A 14327-nucleotide genomic window follows, 5' to 3' on the forward strand; every position below is an offset into this window, starting at 1 on the left:
CTAGAGATGTTATTAGGAGGCTGCTACTAGTCACCCCTAGCCACTTGTGCCCCCATAGAAATGTGTCTTCAGTGTTTCAGATCATCCTGTTTTTCAATATTTTCCAGGCCCCAGATTTTATGTGAAATATCTTGATTTTCAAATGTTGGCAATCAATTATTTTTAAAACACTGGGTGAGCCATACACAATATGTCTGCAGGCTGTATAGAGCCCAGAAATCATGAGTTTGCAACCTCTGAAGGGTATACACACACAGATAAATTTATGGGATGGTAAAACACAAAGCTGCATTTCCCCACAGGCTGTTTAGGTTACCTTGAGGGTGTTCTAACATTATTTCCACACACAGAATGATAGTAAATACAAGATCTAGTCACCTATGTTCAAATTAAAATTGGAAACAATAGTATTACGCACCAAATTGCTAGCCTTTCTTACTTCTAGGGAGCTAGAATGGACATCATGGAAGAACAATGAAGGAACTTGCATTATTTTTTACTTTAGACTTTTTTACTTTTATTATTGAAAAAATTAAAATAAGGAAAGGGTGTATCAGACATACGGACAGGTGATTCACAAAGCTTGTCACTCCAACAGGAAGACATACATCAAGCTTCTCATTCTCCCTGAAGCAACAGTCAATAGCTGATGCTTCAGAAGGTGAAGCCTTCCCATAATGCACCTGTGTAGTGTTAGCCGCAGGGTAGTGTAGGTGATATGTGCAGTAAAGTGGGCGAAATTAAATATCTTCAGAATTCAAAACATAGTAGGAATTTTGGGAGAGCAGACAATACCAATATATCATGTCAACAGCAGAGACGGTGCAAAGCTCTATAGTTTTACACCATTACTTATATTTTATTGGAGCTAAAGGCATTTTTAAAAGTGGATTTATGCTGGAATCTTATATTTCTGAAAATATTCCACTTCCAGTTTCTTCCCTAACAGTTCTTTAAAAATGCTATTGCTAGTTAGAAATGCTTTATCTTTTCTTCTATCATAATCAATGAAGGCCTGATCTTAGAGAGTCTAAACAATTGCAGTAAATACATCCCAGATTTCAGCAGCACTTTACCAACACTTGTGAATCACTATCATTCTTCCAGGATTCAGTTTAAGAGTGGCAATTACAAGTCACTTTAATGTCTGAGGAAAGGATGGAAAGCAAGCCCTGCAAATAGAAGGCCACATTTATACTCTTTTCAAACCACAGCTCAAACTATCAGTGGAAAATACAGTTTTTATGTAAGCACTCCAACAGTTTTCCCCAAACCTTGCAGAATCCATTACTTTTAAGAAATTTCCACATGAATAGACCAAACGAATCAGGCATACTAATACTTTGTACATGCACACACACACAAGTGCCAGTTTCATATCATACTGTCACAAACTCTAGAGCTAAACACATTCACACGCTTCGGATTAAATGATCAGGATAGAAACATGCATTGTGAATAAAATAACTTACCTATCTTACCTATAAAATTCCCCATTTCAGTTGTTTTCTGCCACTGCCACTGCTGAAGTTATCCTCAGCTGAACTCTTTGTACACATTCCTGCAAACCAGCTCACGGTTGGAATGTCCCTCATTTATTCATTCATCATTCATTCATTCATTCAACAAAGAAATTTATATTTAGCTAGGTGGAGACACAGGGGACAAGATGTGTTCCCTTGAGACACTTGAGAGGCTCACAGTCTAGCCCAGACAGAACTCAGCTTTAGTTATCTGCTTCTGTGCTGCAAGACCTATTAAATCTTCCCACCAAATTTATTTTCATCAGCCTTCTTTGCATTTTTGACATCAGGTTCTGTCTGGTCATGGGACCTTTCCCTAGAGACGTAGTCCTTGCCTGGTTTCCCACTTCTACTCAGAACATTATCTTTGCACATTTCACAACAAATCATGTCCTAGTGGCATTTCCCCAAGTTTTTTTTTACACCTTTTTCTTGGTAGGTTAGCCCCCTCAAAGCAAACTTTACTTACTTTCTTTGCTCAGATAAACATTTGAACTGCTTTGTTCAATTCCTTACCACATAGAGTCCACAAGACTGAGATATGTTCTGACAGAGCCCTGTAACAATGCTGCACTAAGAAGGTGCTTCCTCATCCATGCTCCCTAGGACCACTGCACATGCCTGCACTAAAGCACTTATCTCGTGGCTGCAGTGTGCCTTTACTTTTACATGTGCCTCCCCTAGCAAGATGGAAACCCCTCCAGAGCAGGGACTATGCTCTATGCTTGGCATCTCCAGAAGCCTAGCGTGAGGAGGCACCTCACCCACCCATCAGGAACTTGAAGTGTTTCCAGTAGCAAATCTCCTTGTTCAGTAAGCAGGGTTTCTAGCTGGACTTCTGATTTGCTGCTCATTATAGTGACTTTATCAACCTCGGGTGGAAGTAGGCTTTTAATGAAAATATGAAAGAACTATTCATTTCTTCATGCAGCATTATTCTATATACTGCAGAATGTTTAGCACTTCTGAACTCAGGGAAGAATGCCAGGAGCATTCTCCAGTCACTGGAATATCCCCAAATGCCATCTTGCTATCTAAGGAGACAGAAGCACCACCCTACCCCACACCAAGGAGCTGAGAATCACCAGCCTAGTGTATTTTTGAGGAAGTCATTACAGAGATATAATACACATAAAAATTTCAGCCAAAAAGACTGTTTTGGTCTCTACTCTTAAAACTTAAATCCAAGGTCTAATCATTTCTAAGCCTCCGAAGTTGCAATGGAAGGTACAGAAGTTCAGGATTTAGGACAAACTTGTTTTCAGAACCTGCTTACTCAATCACTTGATAACACATTGTTTAATGCATTGGAACTTAGGGAAAGGAAGTATAACATTTCCTTTATCTTTATGACACCACTGCTGATAGCAGAGTTATCTCCATTTCTTTAAACTTACTAAGCTGGAGTCCTCCTAGGGTTTGTCAATACACTATACAGATGAACTTTCTGTTCAGGACAGTGAGGAATGCCTTTCTTCCCCAGCTCCGTGTGGTTCCCCTCTTCTCCCTATGTTTAATGCACATCTCAGCTTCATCCCACTTTCAAGCTTTCCTCAGATGCCCTAGATCCATTTTCAGGGATGTACTGTATCCACCCCCTGTTCTGTCAGCTCCTAACCCTCCAAAATGTTTCACTCCCATGTCTTTGAGGAGAACAGATGCCTTTCTCTGGCCCTTTTAAGTGTAAAGATGTTTCTATGGCTATGTTTTTAAGTGTTAAGTTGTTTCTATGGCTATTTGGAATCCCAAATAGATTGGAAATTTCCCAAGGGCACAACCACATCCCGGTTTTTATTCTATATTCCCATGGCAACCATGCATTTAATAAATATAGTTTATGACTATCTATCACAAATGTGGATATAGCCTCCCTTTCTTTTATATATATTTATAAACTATGTTCTTAAGCATTTCATATGTTTACTTTTTCTGTGTCCTTTAAATTTTAGTTCACTTTATAGTCTTAAAGGAGAATAATTCTGAAACTGAATTCTATCCACAAAATAACTAGTATTGGACCATCTACAATTAACTGTTAATAAATGCTTTGGGGTTGGTTTTTTTTTTGTTGTTTTTGTTTTTGGCAGGTAGTCACAAGCTTAGCCTAAGGAGCTGACTTCTATTCCCACAGAATCCTAGAATCAGATTTTATGACCAGAAAGGATCTTAGAGGTCATCTAGTCCATATTCCACCCTATGTTTCAGGGACCTGAGGCTCTGAAAGGTTAAGAATCTTAGCCCAAGTCACACAATTCACTAATGATCAAGCCAGGAAAACAACCAGGTGTACTCACCCCAATTCCAGTGCTTTTCCCAATATCTCACCACCCCAAAACATTCACTTATCCTTCATTTAGAAATGTGCACCAACTGCTTTCCAGTCTCCTAATATTTATAGTGAATGACCCCGAAATTTGTTCATGTTTTTGGCATTACTGCTCTACTTATGTAATTAAAGTATAATTTTTGGATGTAGGAAATGTTGGAGATAACTGAAATTCTCAGCACCTTTTAAAGTTGCAACCGGAAAAAATGATCACTGAACACATCATAACACAATATGAGCTAATTAAAAGGCATTCACCATGCTGCTACAAATAAACAACAAAAATGATTGCAAAGTAATCTGACTTCACAAAGTGCTATAGTGATTCAACCTCCACCCCCAGAGAGCGACTAAATACAAAATATTATCAGAAATATAACATGGTCGACTTGGCCTGAGGTGAAATGCAGAAGACTGCTAGATTGACTTTAAAATGCCGTGGAGGAGTGTGGGATGTCATGGAAGGGGGAAAGTGAGTTTCTTGGAGCCCAGCGTAGTGTCTTGAAGTCACTGTGCTCCATCCATCAGACTACCACAGATAAAAAGATAGCAAGAATGGCCACTTTCTTTAACCAAAAAAGGCCCTGGCGGTCTCAGGCAGACACAGAGGGGCACACACTTGGTATGTCTCAAACTGTCAAGAGTTCCTGCCCTTTCCTCCGTGGCCAGCCCCCTTAGTGTGAAGGGGTTGGCTGTGGGGCCTTTCCCAGATCCTCTCATGGGAAGCCAATTCAGCAAAGTCGGAGGCACAGCTCCCGTGTGAACGCAAACCTGCACGCCTGAATAGCGGCAGCTGGCTTTGGAGAAAAATGGGACGACTGTCTCCTGCCCGGCTTTCAAGAGCTGCCATTCTTTCTTTCCAGGGGCTGAGCCGATTTCTCGGTGCCACCCACTCTCGCGCCTGCCCCCCGCCCCCGTTTCCTCCCCGGCTCGGGCCCGCGCGGGTCCACCCGACTACAATGCAGCTGACCCAGCTGCTCCAGCTCCTGCCCGGGGTAACCACGGCAACCGCGGCCCGCCAGGAATGCGCGCTAATTGAAGGCCGAGTTTCCTCCCACAGTGATGAGCAACAAGTGAAGCAAAAATAGTGAGGCGGAATAAAGGCGGCAAGGAGGGGGCGGTGGGCGCGACCGGGGTGGCTGGGGGCTTAGGGAAGGGGAAATAGCGCCTGCAAGACCGCATTTGTTCTCTTAACACAGGGCAGTGAACGGCCGCGACCGACGTCATTTACGGTTCAAAAATCTTAGGGCAAATTTTTCAGAAAACAACTATTACGTCAACCCCCCATCTCTTTGCTGGGCCCCTTTGCTCGATTCAAGTATGTAGATGAATGGAGATGTATGTGCACATACATAGGTCCCCAGGAACGAAATGCCAGCTAGTAGCAGGGTTCCGCAGGTGGAGGTGAGCCCACACTAATTTCCCCTCCAGCCCTCTGGATCTTCTGTTCTCTTCAATCTATGGGAGACCCTTCAAGGTGGTCAGCAGCTAAAGATGCGCGACCATCATATCAATTTGCCTAGACAGTTCCGGTTTATGCCTGTTGTCTTGCCAGAAATTATTAAGTCCCCCCTTTTCATTCTCAAGAGTATCCTAGTTTGGATGATAAGTTGTAAAGTCACCCTATCTAAAGTCTTCCCAAGCCCACCCAGATTCTAATCCAAGTTCAGTGTTCTTCAGACCCCTTCAGACTTCATCAAATGGCCTGGGCTGTGTGACCTAATCCTTGTATTTACAGTAGGCAGTAAACACCCTGCAATTAACTAAGGGTCATCCACTGAGAAATGGGGGCTTCCAACAGCAACCAAAAGATAGCATGCTGAGACAGAATGCTTTCAAATCCACTCGCAGGAAGATTTCCACTGGGCTGATTAGGGTCACAACTGGCAAAACACAGTACAGATGTCATTGAGAAAATGTGAATCTATTAGCAATAGGATTGCCAATTCACAGATAGCCATTAAAGCCTCTGCCCGTGGAATGGGCTAAAGGAAAGTCAGCTCTTTAGCAGGAGTCCTCAAATGTAGAATTCCCTAAAGAGGGTTCCCTCAGATTAGGGATGACACGCTGGTGATGTGGTGTGGGGAGTGGTAAGGGGTGGGAGAAGGGCGCTAACATTTACTAAGTTCTTTGTGCATTTAATCTTCATAATAGGTCTTTCATGTAAATTTTATTACCCCTCCCCATTTATTCCGCTAAGGAAACCCATGCTCATAGACATTGACTTGTCCAAGTTCATATTACTGCACTGAGTCCAGGGCTGCCTTCTCGAAGCTTCTGCTGTTCACAGTGGACTTTATCCAACATCCAGAGAGACCTTTGGTCAAGATCCTCTTCACAGCCTCAGCACTATTTCTGTCTGGAGCCAGATACTTCCTTTGGGGAATGGGAGAGCTGCCCTGCATTTTGTAGAATGCTTAGCAGCCTCCCTAGTCTCCACCCACTAGATGCCACAGCATCCCATAAGTTGTGACAACCAAAAACTGTCTCCAAACATTGTCAAACATCTCCTGGAAAGGCAAAATTGCCCCTTCTTGAGAATCAATGGCCTACATGTTTAATATCCAAATACAGCTTTAATATTTTCTTGTATTGTTCTCTGCTTCAGAAATATACCTTTTATCTTCACCAGAAGACAGTAATTTTTATAAAGACAAGACACCGTCATTTCTTTATTTTGTATCCTCACTGTGCTAGGGATATAATATGCAAAAAATAATCATTTTTTAAAATCATAATTTAAATACAAATCATAATTGAAGCAAAACTGACTTCACTCTATGGTGCCTATCAAAGAGCAAAGTTGAGATTATGGAATGGAAAGGTCTGAAGGCCAAAGGAAGCTTCTTGCAAAGAATGAAAGGCGTGATCTCACATCTTTGAAGGAACCACAAGCCCTACGCCACTCTTCATTCAATAGAATGAAGGTTATTGGCAGTCATTAACCAGAATCAGATTCTAGTTGACATTTGGCTAACTTTTCTGGCTCTTCCCTCTCCTCCATCCCTTCAATGCATTTTTTTTTTTCTGGTTCTTTTTAAAACAAGACCAGCAGGGGCATCTAGGTAAGCTCAGGGCAGAGCAGGCCAAAGCTAGGAGAGAGTGCTGAGAGAAAAGGCAGTGGGGCTGAGGCCTGAAAAACCACTACTCGTTTGTTTTCTGTCTCTCATGGGAAACTATGGAGTTATTTCAGCTGTCCTGGAAACCTGAAGGCACAGGTGTCTGCTGATGATAGAAAGGGTGATTCTGCTTTCTTTGGGGTAATCAACCCTACTGATGCATAATCTGAAGCATATCTGATGCATAATTGAGTTTACAAATGAAAATATAGGCACAGCTCAAGTCAAAAGATGTTCCAAAGAAGTAGCCTCCAAATTCATGGTGAAAGTGTGGCTCTGTAATTAATTCCTTTTCTCCCTTCTGCCAGGAGTAAACTTTTTCTTCCTTCTCCCCCAATTCTTTTTCCCTCTTCCTCTGTTTGTAAATCTTAGAAAGAAACAGCAGCAGCCACTCTCAGAGATCAAAGTTTTAGCAGGCAACAAAGACCTCCAAGGAGGCTGTTGCCATGGGAACTCTGGGAGCTGAGGCCCTTTTAATCTTCAAATCTCCTTGGTTAGCAGCACCAGGCTGGGGCTGGCAAAGAGGAGGAGAAGGAGGGAGGGGAAGCATTGGCAACAAGTAGCCTTTCTGAAGAGACTGAACTAAAGTCAGAGGGGTGGGGGGTGGACAGGATTCAAACTGAGGCAGCAGTAACACAGGGGCGGGTGTGGGGACATTTCTGCATAACCTTAAGATGCACACTCCCATCAAACATCCCTAGAGTCAATCGTGAATTCTGAGACATCCCCTCCCAAGAATTGACTGATTTTATATTAGCTTATTAATGGCTTTTTAGTACTAGTGGATGGAGAAGTTTATTTTAAAGCAGAAAAACAGTTTCAGGCACAGTATTGTAATTTGATCATATATATATACACATATATATATACACACACACACAGACACAGAGACACACACACCTGCCCATTCCTTTACCCCTTATCTACGTAATATAACTGTACTTCTGGTTAAATCACAGGAAGGGATAGAAGAAAAAACAGGAGCGTGACAGGAAAACAAAAGCAATTCTGTGGCCTTACATTCGTGGGGAAGAATCAATCCCAAATGAGCGCCTACTCACAAGGACCCGCTGGGAGCATACCTATTTCTGGCCTCCTGGATTAGCATTGCATTTGGACCATAAAGAAGCACAAATGGATGAATTTCCCAAAATGTTAATGTTTGTTATTTGCCTGCCTGACATTCTTTTCTTCATTTGGAAACAAATTGCCAGAGTTTTCTTTAGGAAGTTACTCTTTTTCCTTTTTCCCTTCAGTTCATAGGGTTCAGTTGGGGTTGGTGGTATAGTACAGTCCTCTCACACAAAGGCCACCCCCAACAACAAGACTTTTACTGAAACTATGGGGAAAGAAGCACTTTATCCTCTTGAGATGGAAGGTGCTAAAGACCATGGAAGGGTGGATCTGCTGGGGGCCGTCATCTCTGCCTCATGCAGAGAGATCCTGCCTGAAAATGATGCCAACACAGACAGTGCAGAGCCAGGAGACGGAGATAAGGAGACAGAGATTCTTTAACACATAATCTGAAAACCAGGACTCAGCCATGCTTGAAGCTAGGAATACCCCTGGATTTATCTGTTACCTAAATCAAATTATCTGTTACCAGAGTTCCCCTAAGCCAGTTTGAGCCTCTATTCCTTACAATAAAAGAGTTCTGAAAAATACAACAACAGTTAGCTTTGGATAGTGAGATCTTTAGGAGATACTTTCTTTTATACTTTTCTGTTTTGTTTGAAATTTTTATAATAAGCATGTATCTTTTTTTCTAAAATAGAAACAATATTAAAACAACACAAAACAGCAGTGTTTGAGGTATCACCCTCAATACAGAATTAATTCTGCCATCTGTGGATCTTTTAAATAAAGTCCAAATCATAGAAAGTATTCTGAAAAACCATCTTGTTTATCATAATATCACCAACAAGATAACCTGTTCCATATTAAAAGTTCATCAGAGAAGGAGTTTCTTATAATTTCCCTCAACCATCCATAGTTTCCAAAAACTGTTATTTACCATTATGAACGTCTTCCTTAGGATGAATCTAAACACCCCTTCCCTCATATCCTCTTATTCTATTCTTGGGCCACAGGCAGGGGTGTTCATCCAGTCACATTTCCTCCCAGGCCTTTTTCCCCTTTTTCTAATTAAAGGCCTTTAAAAAACAAGTTACCACATAGGACATCAGAAAGAAGGGGTCAAGCCCTCAGATTGTACATTGAAAGACATAAGAACAAGGCAAGCTGCTTTTAGATTTTAAAATAACTTCCCTGTTTGAGCCTTCCTGAAGTGGTGAAGTCCTTTGCCTGCCAGCTGGAGATGCCCCAGGGAACTTTATTCCTATCCAAACAGTGGCATGGTTCCAGATTATAAACAGCCTGTCCTTACCATTGATCCTAGACAAATTTCTAATCTTGGATGGCAGATTTCTGGACACTCCCATCTTCTGTGACTGCAGGTATGGCCCTAGGATCCCAAATGACTGTCTAAATATTTCTAAGGTACCTGTCACTGTCATCTTAAAGCACCAAAACACTATATGCATTTCCAACTTCACAATGACTTTACCTTCTGAATCATTAAAAAGACATTAAATTAGGGTGTTCAGTATAGTTTTCGTGTTTAATGTTGAATCAGTGGTTGTCCTCCCATTTCTGTGAATCACATGTCTTTGGATATTTCTGAAACCACTGAAAGAGCCATCCATAGTGATTTGTGGATGGTTCAGATGTATAGAGAGGAAGGAGGGGTGAGTCATGCTCAGTGGGAAGGAATGCAATCTAGACAATAACAACTATGCCTTTGAAGTCAGAGCTTCGGTCAATGGTTATGGGCAGTTTGACTAAGAAATAAAGTGAAATACTGAAGCAAACCTGGAGCAAGTAATAATCATTACCCATGGCCTCAAGCAGTAACCACATTTTTTTTTTTAACATAGCTTATTCTATAGCTTCTTCATACAGACAGGTCATGTGGTATTGCAGAAGGAGATAAGGCTAGGAATCAAAACATTTGAGTTTGATCGATGACACTTTTTTAACTGGGATATTAGTCATAAAACATAGACATCAATTTTTTCATTTGGAAAATAATACCTGCCCTCCTACCTTACAAGATTATTACAGAACAATTTTATAAACTACAACTTATTTTCAGTGTACATTAGTATTAGTGCTAGATGTAGTAATGGCATCCTCCGGTAGACACACATTGTTGTTTTGGCATGCCACATCTATTCTTCTTTTACGTAACAGTGTCTTAATTTACTTAGGTGAATTAATTCTTCTCTGTTTCTTGATAAAGTAACCACGAAGAGCCCCAGCCTCAAAAGGCTAAGCAGGGGACAACTGACCAAACTGGGTCAACAGAAACTTCACCTACCCTGCTTGCTAATAAATGTTCTGACCCTAAGATCTAATCTGATTCCTCTGTTAAGATTTCTTCACTGGTTCCCCTAAGTCTTCAGAATCTAGTCCAAACTTCTTAGTCTTGCATATAAGATACTTCACAATCTTGCTCCGTCAACTTTTTCATCCTCACGTTTCTGAGTATAATGAAGAAACCAAATTCTTCTTAACTTTGCCTCTAATTTATATCTTTAACCCGTCTTTCTTTACTAATTAATCTTCTGTAATTCCAACCGAGTTTCTGCTCCCCATTTTGTGATCATCTCCAAGAAAAGCTACAGCAGTTGACTCTTTCAAGCCACCATCAATAGTTTCTTTCTTCACTCTTGAGGGATTAGTCCTCTTAGCCCTGACCTACTGCAAAAGACCACAGTTTATTCCTCCGGGTTCCTTGTGAATGAACATCAATCACCCTGTATGTTCTTATAACCAACCTGTTTCTCCATTTATCTCTGTCATGAGGATTGATTTCCTGGGAGATCATTTTCTTATTCATCAAGGGAGTCACATCAATCATGTTCATCTGCTTTTTAAACCAAGAACTTTAGAATAGAAATAAAGCTCAAAAGTAACTTAACTGAATACCTTTTCCTGTGCATAAGTACCTCCAGAGACATAGAACTCACTTCTGAGAACACTTATTCCATCTTTAGATGTCTCCAGTTGTTAATGTTAGAAGTCTCCAGCTCTTCTTTTACACTGAGATAGACTCCCTCCCTTTGTAACTTCCACTCCTGATTCCATTTTATCTAGCCAGACAGAGTATGTTTCCATTCTGTCTTCTATATAATTTCACTTCAGATATTTGGAGACACTTCTCATGCCCACTGTTCCAAGTCCACTTTTGCTAGACCAAATCCTCCAATCATCCCTCATATAAAATTCAATGACTGAACCAGTGGTTCATGAACATTATAATTAGCAAACTGTGGGTCCCAGTTATCTTCCCACAGAGGTCTTCATCTCCTTAGGAATGAATTCAGAAATCAACTTGCTCTTCTGGTCTCACATAAAAAGAATACTTAGGCCAGTAGGATGAAATAATCCCAAAATAAGAGATTTTACAACTGTGACAGCATTTTGAAATATTGTATAAAGAGGTGTGAAGACAAAAAAGACTCAGAATTTTGTATTTGGAAAGTAAATACAGTGCTTTATGGACTCAAAAAATTTTTGTAGATTTCAAACTAACCCGTTTAAATATGTACACAGCTAGTGTTGCCCTAAAAAGTTTCCATGACAAATTTATCATGCTTTGAACATCTCTAATGTTGAACAAAACAGAATGATGTGTTTCTTCCCCAAGAGCCCCAGCATGTCTCTATTTCATGGACAGGCTGCTTCTACTGCAACGAGTTTGGATTTGCAGCCTCGGTAAGTTTTCCTTTATGATTCCTTTAGAGTTAATACTGATATTTTTTCTTCATCTTTCCTCCCATAATTGGCGACCACTGTCATCTGAACTTCTGTTTTACTCACCTCTCCGCTGCTGGCTTTTTTCCTTGAGAATAGCATTTCTGCCCAAGTTGCTTTGCATGTTTTGATCCAGAGGACTGCCCTTCATACACTTTAACACATCCTTAGATGACAAAGCTTTCACTCTATTCATTTCCCCATGTTTGCAGAACAACTGGGACCAAATTATTTAAAGTGGTTTTTACCTGGCCTCCTTTTCCTGCACAGGCAATTACTTCTCTGCAAATGGCTGCCCTGGCCAAATAACTATGTTTGCAATTAGCTAATTGTGGGCTCAGTGAGCCACTTGTTCCTTCAAACTTGGCTATTAGAGTTGTGATTAAGCAAAAATGTGTCTTTTTATTCCTTTCTGATTTACAGAGTCACAGCAGATCCCAGATCTGATCTCCCTATGTTCTATTACAATGTCAATATAAGCCTTTTACTTTTTCATTTCCTGCTGAATATCAGTCATATTTCCATTCTTTTACAAGTCACAAGTTACACTTTATATATTGGACCCGAAGACTTTGTTTGAATTAAGTCAACCTTCTAATAAGGCAGACCATTATTACCTTAATCCAATTTACAAAATATAACGAGGCTGGGTGGGCGAGGTGGCTCACACCTATAATCCCAGCACTTTTGGGAGGCCAGGGTGGGCAGATCACTTGAGGACAGGAGTTTGAGACCAGCCTGGCCAACATAGCAAAACCCTGTCTCTACTAAAAACTACAAAAAATTAGCAGGGCATGGTGGTACACACCTATACTCCCAGCTACTCAGAGGCATAAGAATCACTTGAACCTGAGAGGCAGAGGTTGCAATGAGCTAAGATTGAGCCACTGCACTTCAGCCTGGGCAACAGAGTGAGACTCTGTCTCAAAAATAAAATCAAATCAAATAATTTTGTAAAGTAAAACAATAAAAAATACAATGTTAAGGCATCAGAATAGTTATTTTGCCAAAGTCACACAATCATGATAAAGACTAAAACTAAAAATCCTAAATAACAACTGCCACTTTCTCCCTAGGGACTGAGTTTCTCTACAATTTTTGCATAGGGTACCAATCAACCGTCAACCTCATTTACTTTTAATAGGAGGCACCCTTACGAATTCCTCCAAATTGCTATCACCTGGTTTCTTGGAAGCTACAAAAATGTAATTTCTTTTGAAAAATGGTTTTAAGTGTATCTCCTGAACTACCTTTTTCCCTATAACTATGCAGTTTCCTTTCTTATTTCTGTATGTTCTAATTTTCTTGTTCACACAACATTAATAGAGCACAAAATATGTGCTCAATTCTCAGTTTCATACAAAGAGGTCAGCTCCCACTGACATTCCTCTAATCCACAAAAAAGGAAAGTAGCCAAAAGTAATGAGTTTTCATTTATGAGGAGATTAATATTAATAAGGATTAGATGTATTTGCTTTGAGAATAACTTGGACACTTTTAGGTTTCAAGATATCTGGCTTCCAATTAAACACTAGTACATCTCCCAAGCAGCTCTTTTTATTGGGTATCTTTTATTATTGAACTCTCTAGTTTACAGCTATCTTTTCTTATGATTGTTTTAAGTGGAGATAACCCAGTGGGAAAAGATTCCTGATGTCTCCAGAGGTTCTGACACATCAGTGAATTCTTATCTCTGTGTAATCTCTACCTTGCTTCAAAGGCCTCTAGCATTTTCTTCAAAATTAGCATATAACAAGACAAAGAGAGAAATCAAGGTTAAAGGTGAAAGTGGAAAGGGGAAAAAAAAAAACAAAGAAAGCAGAAGAAATATTCGGGACAATGATAAAAGGTGGGGGCGGGGGGCTGGTCATAGCTTTCAAGAAGACATAATAAGTACAGCTACTGCTCATAAACAGCATATTCTAAAAGGGAGTGTGCATGAAAGATAAAACTGTGTATGCAACCTGCTAATGCACACAGGGGTAGAAGTGAGAAGAGGGATAGGATACAATGCAAGTGCAAGCGGTCTAAGATGAAAATGTCACCTGTGGTTTTCACTTACCCAACACCAGCAGTTCCACTGAGTCCTCATTTTTCCCCTCCAGGTCATCTGGGGTGGTGATAATACAGTAATAGAGTCCGCTGTCTCCCCACATAAGCTTTCCAATTTGAAGATCTGCATCTGTTATCACAAAAAGAAGGACTCAGTCCTAAAACTCTGTCCTCTGAAAGAAAAACATTGAACAATGGGGGCTGGGAGGGGAGAACCCTTCTAGGGTATCTGCAGTATTTTCTTTATCTGGATGGTGGTTGAAAGATGTGTGCTTTGCTTAAAACAAACAAACAAGACCAACAGAACCGTAACAAAAACTAGCATCTCTAAGGAAGGACAATTACAGCCTGCCAGAAACTGGTCTAGTTCTAGTCCAGTTTCAGGAGTAGGAGATGGCTTTGAACCAGGCCTGCAGAGGCCCCTAAGAGCCAGGAAAATGCCAGAATTATTCTGAACTCCTGGAGATAAGCTAAAATCACAGGAGTTCT

At 40.6% G+C, this 14327-nt stretch overlaps 1 protein-coding gene across 1 annotated transcript in view; it reads right to left on the reverse strand.

Annotated features, from left to right (window-relative positions):
• Positions 1 to 14327, reverse strand: part of ILDR2 (immunoglobulin-like domain containing receptor 2) — a 64851-nt gene that overhangs the window by 34774 nt on the left and 15750 nt on the right. The window contains exon 3 of the mRNA XM_011979971.1: positions 13849 to 13968. Coding sequence (XP_011835361.1) covers positions 13849 to 13968 — 120 coding nt within the window. The remainder of the gene's footprint in view (positions 1 to 13848; positions 13969 to 14327) is intronic.

Source organism: Mandrillus leucophaeus, unplaced genomic scaffold, assembly GCF_000951045.1.
Source record: "Mandrillus leucophaeus isolate KB7577 unplaced genomic scaffold, Mleu.le_1.0 Scaffold207, whole genome shotgun sequence".
NCBI lineage: Eukaryota > Metazoa > Chordata > Mammalia > Primates > Cercopithecidae > Mandrillus > Mandrillus leucophaeus.